Below are 12,500 nucleotides of genomic sequence, written 5' to 3' on the forward strand. Positions count from 1 at the left end.
TTTGGTATTGTGACATAACGGGTTCCTATAATGCAAGTGTTACCATTTTTATTTTTACTTTTATTTTTGTTGCTTATTTCTTTGGCTTTCTTTTTTTCAATTTATTTTTGTCCTTGATACCACCAGGCGATTTTGTTCAACATATTCTCCTCCTTGGATAAGATTAACCATTTGGCGGCTATGACCGAGTCGTATTTTTATCCCGACTCCCGCCAAGCGATTTTATCAAGTTAAAGGGAACCCTGTAGTAGACTATTAAGGGTATTCTAGTTCCTGTTAAGCGATTTTATTCACTTGAAAGGAGGTCTTGCAGACATGAAAGGGTAGAATCTGTCACGATTTTTTTTTTTTTTTTTTTTTTTTTTTAAGTTTTGGTCTCTTCAGCTGATTATCATTCGGCTGTCTTCACCTCTTTCTTAGTATCATTTCCACATCGATCTCGTCTTCCACAACTTCCTTATTGCCTTTAACCTACCTTACCTCTGTTTACTTAGAACCAGAAGTTCTCCTAGTTTTCATTGAAATATTTTTCCAACGTTTCATTGAATAATTTCTTACTCAACAAACTCAACATTGCCAAATTTAATTCTTGTCTTTTTCCATATTCGCTCTTTTGGCCTCCTTACTTTGCCTATTAATATTTCATACATAACCCTTTTTTATTAGTTTGTTCTTTCATATGAATTTGCGGTGTCCTACGTATCTCTTCTGCATTCAAAAATGCTACAGCCTTTGAATTTTGAAGATCTTCCAAAGCAGAATAGAATTACCTGAAGACAGCAAGAATATGGTCTACCTTGATTAAGCCTTTGCGTTCAAGAAAGCACGTTTTCTTTTTATTCTTTCTTCGGTCAAGATATTTTATTTATATCCATTGTATCCTATTGATAACTAAGGGGGTAAGTAAATCTTGACCAATGATAATTCACAAGCTCATTTCTGCATCTACCGATCGATAGGATGTACGCATTTATAAAACGCATGCGAATGTAAGACGGAAGTTTCTTTTAAAAAGAACTTTTTTTATTTGGACATACTATCACACATTAGCTGAAAAACATCTTTTATTTATTTCTTTTTTCAGGAAATGATAACACAGTTGTTAGGGTCTATTATATAAAAAAGTATCAATACGTGTTTTGATTGATGAACAAGCAGAGGTTTGAAGTTTCGTTGATCGATAGTTATTGGCAACATTTTACACTTAAACAGTGTTCTGCTGTGTCTTAGCTGTCATGTTTTGTGATGCCACGTTTAGCAACTAAGGTGCAGCACCATCACTGTTATCATTTTGTTGTCGTTTGCTCTATGCAAATGGTGACTCGTGTTTGATTTCTTTTCCTTTGCTTCTCTTGGTATATTTCTCATTTGTAGAATGTATTGATTTGCTAAATTTATTACACTTTTTACGGTAAATAATATGATAAATATTTGGGATGTCGGTGGTGTTTAGTCACAGACATAATCTTACATCTTCAATAATTCTACAATATTTTTCACCTCCTTTTGTTTTTTATGTACTCAGTTGAATCTTTAACAACAACAATATTAATATTTCTGGCAGTTTATCTTCACCCTCGAAACTATCTCGTACGAATAATAGGAGTGCGTTTGACACTTTGTACTATTTGGATATATTTCGTTTGGGGAGGGAAGTGCGTCTTATATCCAAGAAGATACGGTTTTTTTTTTTATAATAACTGACGGTTTACCCCTTAGATTTACCAGTTTCAGCTCCCCCCCTCTTTTTTCTTTACATTCCTCTGTAGAAAATAATACCACCCATTTTTCCCTTCCAAAACTCTTCAATGCTTGTACCAAATTTAATCAACCTTTGATGAAGATGTATGTTAAATGTATCTTATGTCTAAGTGATTTGCCTTCACACACACAATGGATGATGGAATAACTTCTAAACCGCTTATCTGAAGGATGATTACTGATATTTCTCAAACACCCTTTAAACTGTGGTACATTTGCTGATGGTATTGCATTACTAAGCACTGTTTTTGATCAAGTGTAAATTTACATCAAAAGGTACAACAATATCGCCTTCTGTTTTGGATGATAACAGACTCGACAAACGTGATTTCGCCACGTGTTTGCTATCGTCCCTCTAGAAAAACATACGAATAAACCTTGTTTTTCCTTTCTAGATGGGTCAGTTATTGTTCAGTTCTGCTAGCAGCGACACGATGTATCACAGCATGGGAAACACGACCATGAACATGAACGTAACAGATTGGGACGAAACTTTAGCCCCATATCCAGGTAAGTGCAATGAAAGTGCATTTCTGAACATGATACTAATCCGTTTACATTTCATAATATGTCACAAAGTAATAACTGATAAATTTCGTAATCTTAATTGCATTTTTAGTACATGATACCAATAGTTTAATATTCCATTTAGATTTACAAACATGCCACAGAGTAATAACTGATAAATTTCGTAATCTTAATTGCATTTCAGAACATAACACTATCCTTTGAACGTTACGTTCGCATTTCGTAGTATACCACAGAATAATACCCGACAAGTGTCGTTATCTTAATCAGCAATTACTCTCAAACACACTCTCCTTTTTTTATGGAAATGGATATGGGAGGAGGGAAGATATCTTCACTGTTACGTGTCAGAAATATATTTTCGTTCTGCTTTTCAGAAAAGGATTCTATTGTCGTGGAAGTGATAGGAGGCATCGTGGGTAGCTTGAGTCTCAATGCCTTCCTTATTGTTGGAGTTGTAAACGTGAGTAAAGGTCAAACATTGTACTGATGCAGTGCTTTGTTCTCTCCCATAATTTGGGAGCGAGGAGGGACTGGGCATCGGAGGGGAAATGAACGACGGATGGCACAGTCATATGGTGCTCCCGTGGTCCTCGATTCGATTTTCGGGGGACCGGGGTCGCCTCCATAGACCAAAACTTTATCCACTACCTCTCAAGGATCATTGTTCAGTGTAGTTATTAAGGTGTCTTGCTCGGTGTGATTATCGATAATTAACAAACTATTGTCTAGAGCATTTTTTTTTTTTTTTTTTTTTAATGGGGCTGTTTTACTTCGAATTGAAAAGCACGAGGCAGATCATTTTAACCCAACCTGCCAATTAGTATGATACGCGTCATCCACCATTGGCTGTGGTAAGAGGCTAGTAATCGCTCCTAGCAAAACGTACTTTTATTAAGCTGATCAGACAAGGTCAGTATCTTGAATTACAATATATATAAGAAGTCTACCTGCGTTGTGAGTCTTTTTTACATAGATAAAAGAAGAACTGAGTTAGCAGTTATTCCAACAGAGGGAATCGTGGGCCCCTCGGTCCCGTTCTCACTTGCTCCTGTAGAAATTACCTCGCGCCTCATGCTTGCTTACGCGTGCCTAGTCAAACAATAGAGGGAAACTTTTTTATATTTATTATTCAAACTTTTAATTGATATTAATTTTAAGGGGTAGGAAAGGGTTGAGGGGAAAGAACGATTTAGTGTATTGAACCTCTTATTGTAAGATTGGGTACAGAAAGAGTATAGATTTTGAAATATAGATATAAATAAGCATCGTTGCTGAGTACTTGAAGGCTGTGTTTGTGTCTACAGAACAAGATTCCATCTCTGTGGTATTACATTTATTGGCAAAAACTTTCAAGTGACACAGCTGAAAATTAGCGCGAAATAGAAATATTACAATTAATCTAAGCTTAAAGGGTAGAATAATAACCAAATGAGCTGCCTGGAGATACATTTTTGAAAAAAGAAAAGAAAAGAAAAAATATATATATATATATATATATATATATATATATATATATATATATATATATACATATATATACATATATACATATATACAAACATATATATATATTTATATATATATATATATTTATATATATATATATATATATATATATATATATACATATACATATATATATGTTCAATCAAATTGGAACCACAAGTTTTGCCATCAGCGATATATTTGCTTTTTCACTAAGTCTGGTTCAAAACAAGTACACAGTTTCGGATACTTAAGCCACACAGCCAAACAGACAAACAGACAGAAACACACACACACACACACACACACACACACACACACACACACACACACACACACACACACACACACACACACACACACACACACACACACACACACACACAAGCGTAGAAATAGATTTCAATACTATGGAATGCAACGTATTGGAAATGGGCATAGGCTCTTAAAGATCACCAATGGTTAACTCAATGGGAAGCGACACAAGTACAGAAGAGGAAAATGATATGGAAGCATTGGTCATAAATAAGCTGCCACAAAAAAAGCAAGATTATGTGTAAGATATACAGAACGGTGGCGAATAAAGTTTTTCCAATTCGTGGACAACGAGATAAAAGGGAATATAAAAAATGAATAATAAAAAAAGAGTCTAATCCGCCACAGATTAGAATGTGAAGCAGTGGCGAGACCTCCACACAAAATGAGGGACATGAACAATGTCGAGATGAAATAAAATGCAGCTACCAAATTGGTTTTTCATTTTTATATATAAACCACACGAGGGGAGACTAGTAATAGTAGAGCTACCACCATTAAAAGAAAGGAAAGATATAACATTATTGTAATGATCATATCATTAAAAAGAGTGGATTAAACGAACATAAAAGATCTCTGGATTTGCAACGGGGAAATGAAAATTATACCAAGAAAGATTTCTCCACAGATGTGTCAATTGGAATAGATCAAACGATGATATAGTCAAAGATGAAATCATAAACATATTCAAAATTAGGCATGATTTGTGAAAGAAGAACACGAAACATACGAACGTAACTCTCTTCTTGTATATTACATTTATGTAATACACACATACATACACACGGACACACACTCACACGGACACACACACACACACACACACACACACACACACACACACACACACACACACACACACACACACACACACACACACACACACACACACACACACACAGACTCACACGGATACACACACACGCACACACACGCACGCACACACACACACACACACGCACACACACACACACACACACACACACACACACACACACACACACACACACACACACACACACACACACACACACACACACACACACACACACACACACACACACACACACATATATATATATATATATATATGATAATATATATATATACTATATATGTATATATATATATATATATATATATATATATATATGTATATTTACGTGTGTGTGGATGTTGGGAGTGACTATGAACAAGAGGCACAAATAAGGAGAGATAGAAGCAAAAATAAGAGAATGATGAGGACAAAGAAAAAATAACTTCATGAAATACAGATAAAGCAATGCTCCAGATTAGTGAACAGAGAAACCACAAAAAAAAAATAGAACCAAAATTAATGTATATTTAAGAGATAGGGAAGAACAAGGCCTTATGAGATAAAAATAAAGAAGAGAAGAGGTGGAAATGGGAGGGAAAATTTCGAAGGAAGGCAATGAGCCAGGGATGGACGATATTGCAGGAAGGACGTTGAAGAATGCAGGAAGACGCATGACCATTGGACCCCTAAAGAAGATGCAGACAAACGGGACGATTGTAGGAAAAAGAAACGTGCGTGACGTCTATCTAAAAGTGTAAAGGAAACAAGAAGGAATGCAAAAGTTAAAAGCTTACGGAACATCCCGAGAAAAACGTTTGGGAATTCTTACAGAACAAGAGAAACGACCAACGGTGGGTGATAAACAAAGACTGTTCAGAAAAGGGAAAGGATATACAGACCAATTTTTGCTCGTGTCATCGTGCAAGCAAAAATCTGTGTGTGGCGTGAAAGGAGTGTTTTACCTTCATGGACTTGGAAAAAGTGCTTCTTACAGAATAGATATAGCATCAAAGTGGAAGGGAAAGAAAATGCCAACGTAGATTACAAAAAAAAAAAAAACATGCGCGAAGGATAAAAAGTATATATTTGGGTGAAGAGAATTAAGTTGAATTAGTCCAGGATGTAGATTGGATTAAGAAACGGATGCGTTATGTGCAATGTTCCCTCTAAGCTATGCGCATGCGCGTGAGCACATATGTTATACAACTAGCGTATATAAAGAAAAAATGTACGCACGCAAGGTTTTCAAATTATATTAAAATCCATTCAATAAAGAAGTTCCACCCAAACATTAACTTATAAATTCTCTAAAAATATGGTAACTTGTCAGCCGTCAAACCAATAATTATATATTTTTCTCTCTTTTCTAACTCTAGAGCTTCCATTGCAAATGACGGATGCGCCCCTACTTTTCAGGGAAGGCAAAGTTTGCACAGAAAACAATTTCTGCTCGCATTCACAGCAAAAAAATTAGAGGGTACATTGATTGTAAGCCTGGAGGTTTCGGGTGCCAGAGTATTTTGCTTGCCAAAAACGGCACGCGTGCCAAGGGTTGCCCACCCACTGATATGGTGGATTCTGTGTTACTGTATGAGAATTATGGAGAGTAACATAGCACAAGGTGGAGGTATTACAGGCGAACTACCTGAGGAGCGTGTGTAGTGAGAGGAATATATCATACATCAAGTGAGGACATACTGGAAAAATGTATGGAAGGAAATAAGAACACTGTTGAGGTGGTATGGACGTGTGAAGAGAATGGAGAAAGGCGAATTGCGTAACAGAGTACACGAAACAAAACTGGAAGGAGAGATGGGTAAAGGAAGATCCAAGCAATAGCGAGTCGCAATGCAATTTGTCCCTGAAACGCAACATCTTCCTGTCTCTATGTTGATAGATTACATGAAGGCTTATGACGTGGTACATCACAGAAAGCTGATGGTAAAATCGCAACATTGTAGATGATGGATTCTTGAATGAGGTATGATTACTGTAGGTTATATGAATTAGGACTTAATCATTTGAGTGTGATAAAGGCTTCCATGGTGGCAGACGGAAAAATAAGTATAAATCGTCATATTTCCTTAAAAAGGTTAAGTCGTCACCAACATTGACAGCGCGGGGTTAGTTCTTTAGTTCCTCAGTATGATAATGTGGATTAAACTGAGTATCACCGAAGCGAATGGTTTTTGAGGGAAACTAATTCGAACCAGCTAACTTATGTGATCTTTGTTAAAATAGTCAACTTTGTAAATACAGACGCTCCTCTACTTCCAAACATTCGACTTACGAACTTTCAGACATACGAACAAAGCCTCAAGCCTACTTTACTAGTTTCAAAGGTAAGAAATCCAAGATTAAGGTATTACTATTACAGTTTATCTTTATTTTATGTATCATTAGTGATGTGTTTTAGGATAAGAAAATATGTATCAACTTTATATCATGCTTATTTATGTATGTGGACCTGAATACCTTTAAAATTCTGTTGAATTCCGACTTACGAACATTTCGAGTTACAAACGGTCGTTCGAGACGTAACTCGTTCGTAAGCTGAGGAGTGTCTGTACCCTAAACCAGTGTCAACTGGACATGCTAAAGCTTGATTAGATGAAAAATAGAAGGTGCTTCACCGACAACCTCTTCCCCTTTGCTTTCTCTTTGATGTAGACTGTATATGTCGTTATATTTTCATAAATGGCCATTTTGTCTATGGAAACATCTCCGTTATACTATAAAAGTAAACGTATAATTTTACACACACACACACACACACACACACACACACACACACACACACACACACACACACACACACACACACACACACACACACACACACACACACACACACACACACACACACACACACACACACACACACACACACACACACACACACACCACACACACACACACACACACACATATATATATATATATATATATATATATATACATATACATATACATATATAATTTGTAATACTGGACACCTTGGCATATCCAAAGTTACTCTAATATTTCCTTCCTTCCCAACGCTTACTTGTCCTTGTTAAGTCATTTATTTTCCAAATCATCCATTATCTCACATTTATTTATTTCTTCTATTAGCTGTTTGAAATGTCAGTTGACTTCCTTAATATCCATTTTCTTTCAAATTTCCAACATCAGTTTCTGCTGCCTCAACATGCAATAATTACATAGCACTTATTACATATCACCCTTTATGGCTAGTAGTCGAGTATATGTCACTAATAAATTCTAGATATTTTGTACTGTAACCTATAGCTTGGCTAACAGAAACTAGACCCATCTATTTATCGCGTCTTCCCAACAGAAAAGGCCTTGCTTGCTGCTCCCATGGCTGATTCTCTCTGGACTGGGGCTGGTTCTCTTCGTCATCCTGCTCCTGATAAACATCTTCCTCTTCTTCTCGCCTCCCAAGACAACCTGGACTGTTCTGTTGTTCCTCATAATGGTTCTACTATGTGTGTTTGGTTTCTACTACTTCCTCGTTGTACTCATCTATTATAAAGAGGTTTGTACTCTTATGCACAAAGGTGTTTTCTTTATGAAGTACGTTCATTTTTATTTATTTTTTTCATGTGACAGATAGAATTCAGTATCGTATGCATCCATGTAAACATACAGGTTTTTTAGATTTCTTGAAGACACCTCTGACAGAGGGTGTTAGACCCGATCTATCGTTATTAAATAGAATTGAATGGAGATACATACAATGTCGACATACCTATGTAGACCTTGCTTAAGAGTAGATATCATTACTCTTTGTGTGTGTATGCGTGCGCGCGCGCCTAAGAACTTCCACCATTTTTTTCAAGAATGTCTAAAGAAAGAGAGCGCATTTGTATGCATCTTTTTAATAGATGAATGGAAAAGTTGCAACGTAGGCACGTAAGAGCTGCGTTAGCTGGTTGCATGTCATTTTTTGATATAGTCCCCTCTCATATTTGAATATTTCATACAGTGACTATGCCAAGTCTAGATCAAAGGACTATCTATATATAAAACTAGCCAAATTACCCGCGCGTTGCTGCGGGCAAATCATGATTAGTTTAATTTTGATAGAATTTGTCGAGAAAAGTTACACGTATCAATATAACTCAATGGAAAAGGTAACAAAAATAAAATATTAAGAAAGTAAGAAAAATATCAGTTTGAGGAGGGAGACGCCCTTTGGAAATAAAATATACTTATACAAGTAGCCTGGGTTATTGTGAGTATACATGGTTTTGGGAGGGGTTCGTGAACAAACAGACAGACAGACAGACAGAGGCTACTACTTTATTATAGTAGATATAAATGAAAGGTAGTTATCCAAGTACCTTGGTTTCAGAATATATATGGTTATAGGGGTATATCTGCAAAAATCTAGGAGGAGTTCGTGAATAGTCCCTAACCTAACCATACCCCACCTAACTTTAACCCTAACCCTTAACCAAAAAATATATTTTTTTTTTTGGGAAATGAAACATAGTTATCCAAGTACCTGGAGTGATAGGGTATCAGAATATATATAGTTATGGGGGTCTATCTGCAAAACCCTAGGAGGAGTTCGTACACAAACAAACAAACAGACAGACAGTACAGAAACGAAAATATTTGTATATCCATTACGCGCAGACACACACTCACAGTCAAATTAACTCGTATAATTACACTATATACACACACACACTGGCACAGCACAGGTCAGAGACTGTAGGCCCGGTTCCACCGGTTCTCTGTCCTTCTGTCTGTCTTTCTGTCTGTCTGTCTGTCTGTCTGTCTGTCTACGAGTGCTTCTAAATCTGTGTGTGTGTGTGTGTATGTATTTACCTAGTTGTATTTACCTAGTTGTATTTTACGGGAAGGGAGCTATGCTCGTGAGGTCCCGTCTTCATATCTCATTTTATCTAAACTATTTTTAAATTCATGTATTGTTTTTGCACACACCACTTTCTCATCTAACTTGTTCCAACTGTCTATTGCTCTGTGAGGAAAGCTGTTCTTTTTCAAATCTCTTCTATAGTTGTCTTTTTTTATTTTCTTTCCGTGTCCTCTTGTATTTCTGTCATCCCATTTTATCAGATTCTCTCTATCAGTAATTTCTATGCCTTTCATGATTCTGTAAATAGCTATCAAATCTCCTCTCTCTCTTCTTTGCTCTAGTGTCTGTAGTTTAAGTTTTTGTAGTCTCTCTTCATATGATAGTTTTGAGAGTGTTGGTGCCAGTTTAGTAATTGCTCTTTGTATTCTTTCAAGTTTTTTTATACATTTTTTTGTACTTGGTGACCATATCGTTGCTGCATATTCCAATCTTGGTCTTATCAGGGTGATTAGGATTTTCCTCACCATTTCTTCATCCAGGTATGTAAATGCCACTTTGATTGTTCTTATTAAATTATAAGTTTCTCCAAAAATCTTATTTATATGTTTCTCAGGTGACATATTATTCATAACAATGACTCCCAGGTCCCTCTCATTTTCTACTCTTTTTATTCCTTCTTCTCCCAAATTATATGATCCTGTTATTCTGTTTTTGCTTTTTCCAAATTCCATTATACTACACTTTTTTGTATTGAACTCCATCTCCCACTTCCTACTCCATTCTTGTACTTTATTTAGATCTCTCTGTAGTGATTCACAATCCTCTTCAGTTTTCACTCTTTTCAGTAATTTTGCATCATCTGCAAAGAAGCTCATATAGCTTTCAATTCCTTCATCCATATCATTAATATATATAGCAAACATTATTGGGGCCAGAACTGTTCCCTGCGGGACACCGCTTATTACTTCATTCCATTTTGAGTGCTGATCTCTTATCACTACTCTCATTTTTCTTTCTTGCAAAAAGTCTTCCATCCAATTTAGCAATTTACCTTGTATTCCTCCTTCATATTCTAATTTTTTAAGCAACTTCTTATGTGGTACTTTGTCAAAAGCTTTTTTTAGGTCTAGAAATGCACAATCAGCCCATCCATCTCTTTCTTGTATTATATCTATTAGTCTTGAATAGAAACATATTAAATTGGTGACGCATGATCGTCCTTGTCTGAATCCAAATTGCCTTGGATTTAGTACGTTGTTTTTTTCCAAGTATTTTACCCATCTACTTTTGATAATTCTTTCACATATTTTTGCTATTGTACTTGTTAGAGAGACTGGTCTATAGTTGGTAGGTTCTTCTTTATTTCCTCCTTTATATATAGGTACTATATTTGCTTTTTTCCAATCTTCTGGAACTTTTCCTTCTTTTAAGGAACTGCTTATTATGCTATGTATTTTGTCTGCCAGTTCATTCCTACATTCTTTCAGAATCCAGTTTGCTATTTCATCTGGCCCATGCGATTTTCTGACATCAAACTTACCCAAGTGTGTCAATATTTCATTCTTCGTTACTTCTATTTCTTCCATAGGGGGGACTTTTTCCTTCCACTCAATCTCTTCAGGTTGTATATTTTCCCTTGTAAACACTGATTTAAAATGTTTGTTCATAATTTCTGCCATTTCCATTTCCTCAGTGTATTCAACTCCTCCTTGTCTTAATTTCTCCAAGTCTTGTTTGTTTTTCAGTTTATTGTTTTACAAATCTGTAGAATAGTTTTGGTTGATCTTTACACTTTTCTATAACATCTTTTTCATATTTTCTTTTTTCCTCTCTGCACTTTTGTACATATTCATTTCTATAACCAGTATATATTTTCCATTTTTCAGGTCTTCTGTCTTTTTTCCATCCGGTCCAGGCTTTGTCTCTTTTGTCTTTTAACTCCCTACAACTTTTGTTGTACCAGCATTTTACATATTCTTTTTCTTGTTTTTGTCTTGGGACATACTTTTCCACTCCTTCTTTGTAAATTTTTGTCAAGATATTCCATTTCTCTTCCACTGATGTTTCTTCTTTGTATATTTCTTCCCAGTTTTCTTGTTGGAAGAATTCTCTTATTTTATCAAAGTTTGTTTTTTCATACATCATTCTTCCTTTTCTATATTGTTCATTTCTTTTCATATATTTTTCTTCATTAAGTTCCAGTTCAATCAATATGTGGTCACTTTTACCTATTGGTGTTTTATATTCAATCTTGTCCACTATTCTAGGTTCAGATGTAATTATTAAGTCTAGCCTCGATGGTTCTTCTTCATTTCTATACCTAGTGTTCTCTTGTATCCATTGTGTCATTGAATGGTCAGTAATCATCTCAAGTAGAGCATTTCCCCATGAGTCATCACCACTCTTTACTGTCATTTCTTCCCAGCAGATTTCTTTGCAATTAAAGTCGCCCATCATAACTATTCTTCCTCCGTCTTCCATTATTTTAGTTAATGCTATCTTTGTGTCCTCTAACATACTTTTATGTTCACTCTCCTCCCATGAGGCTGTTTTCGGAGGCACATAATTGATCACAAATTTTCTGCTCTTCTTATCTCGGTCTTCCACTTCTATCATAATCATCTCTACTGTATTCTTTCCATATATGACACCTTTCACGTTTATATCCTTCTTTGTCAGGAACATAACTCCACCCCCTTGTTTTTTCTCTCTGTTTCTAATCCAATAATTGTATGTATCATGTCCTACACTGTTGGG

At 35.7% G+C, this 12,500-nt stretch overlaps 1 protein-coding gene across 2 annotated transcripts in view; it reads left to right on the forward strand.

The window, feature by feature from the left end:
- Nucleotides 1-12,500, forward strand: part of LOC143024269 (uncharacterized) — a 73,945-nt gene that overhangs the window by 35,710 nt on the left and 25,735 nt on the right. For both annotated transcript variants that reach the window (XM_076183056.1, XM_076183057.1), the window contains exons 3-5: nt 2,157-2,271; nt 2,667-2,752; nt 8,250-8,450. In XM_076183056.1, coding sequence (XP_076039171.1) covers nt 2,157-2,271; nt 2,667-2,752; nt 8,250-8,450 — 402 coding nt within the window. The remainder of the gene's footprint in view (nt 1-2,156; nt 2,272-2,666; nt 2,753-8,249; nt 8,451-12,500) is intronic.

Source organism: Oratosquilla oratoria, chromosome 4 (genome assembly GCF_046742065.1).
Source record: "Oratosquilla oratoria isolate Oo_2021 chromosome 4, ASM4674206v1, whole genome shotgun sequence".
NCBI lineage: Eukaryota > Metazoa > Arthropoda > Malacostraca > Stomatopoda > Squillidae > Oratosquilla > Oratosquilla oratoria.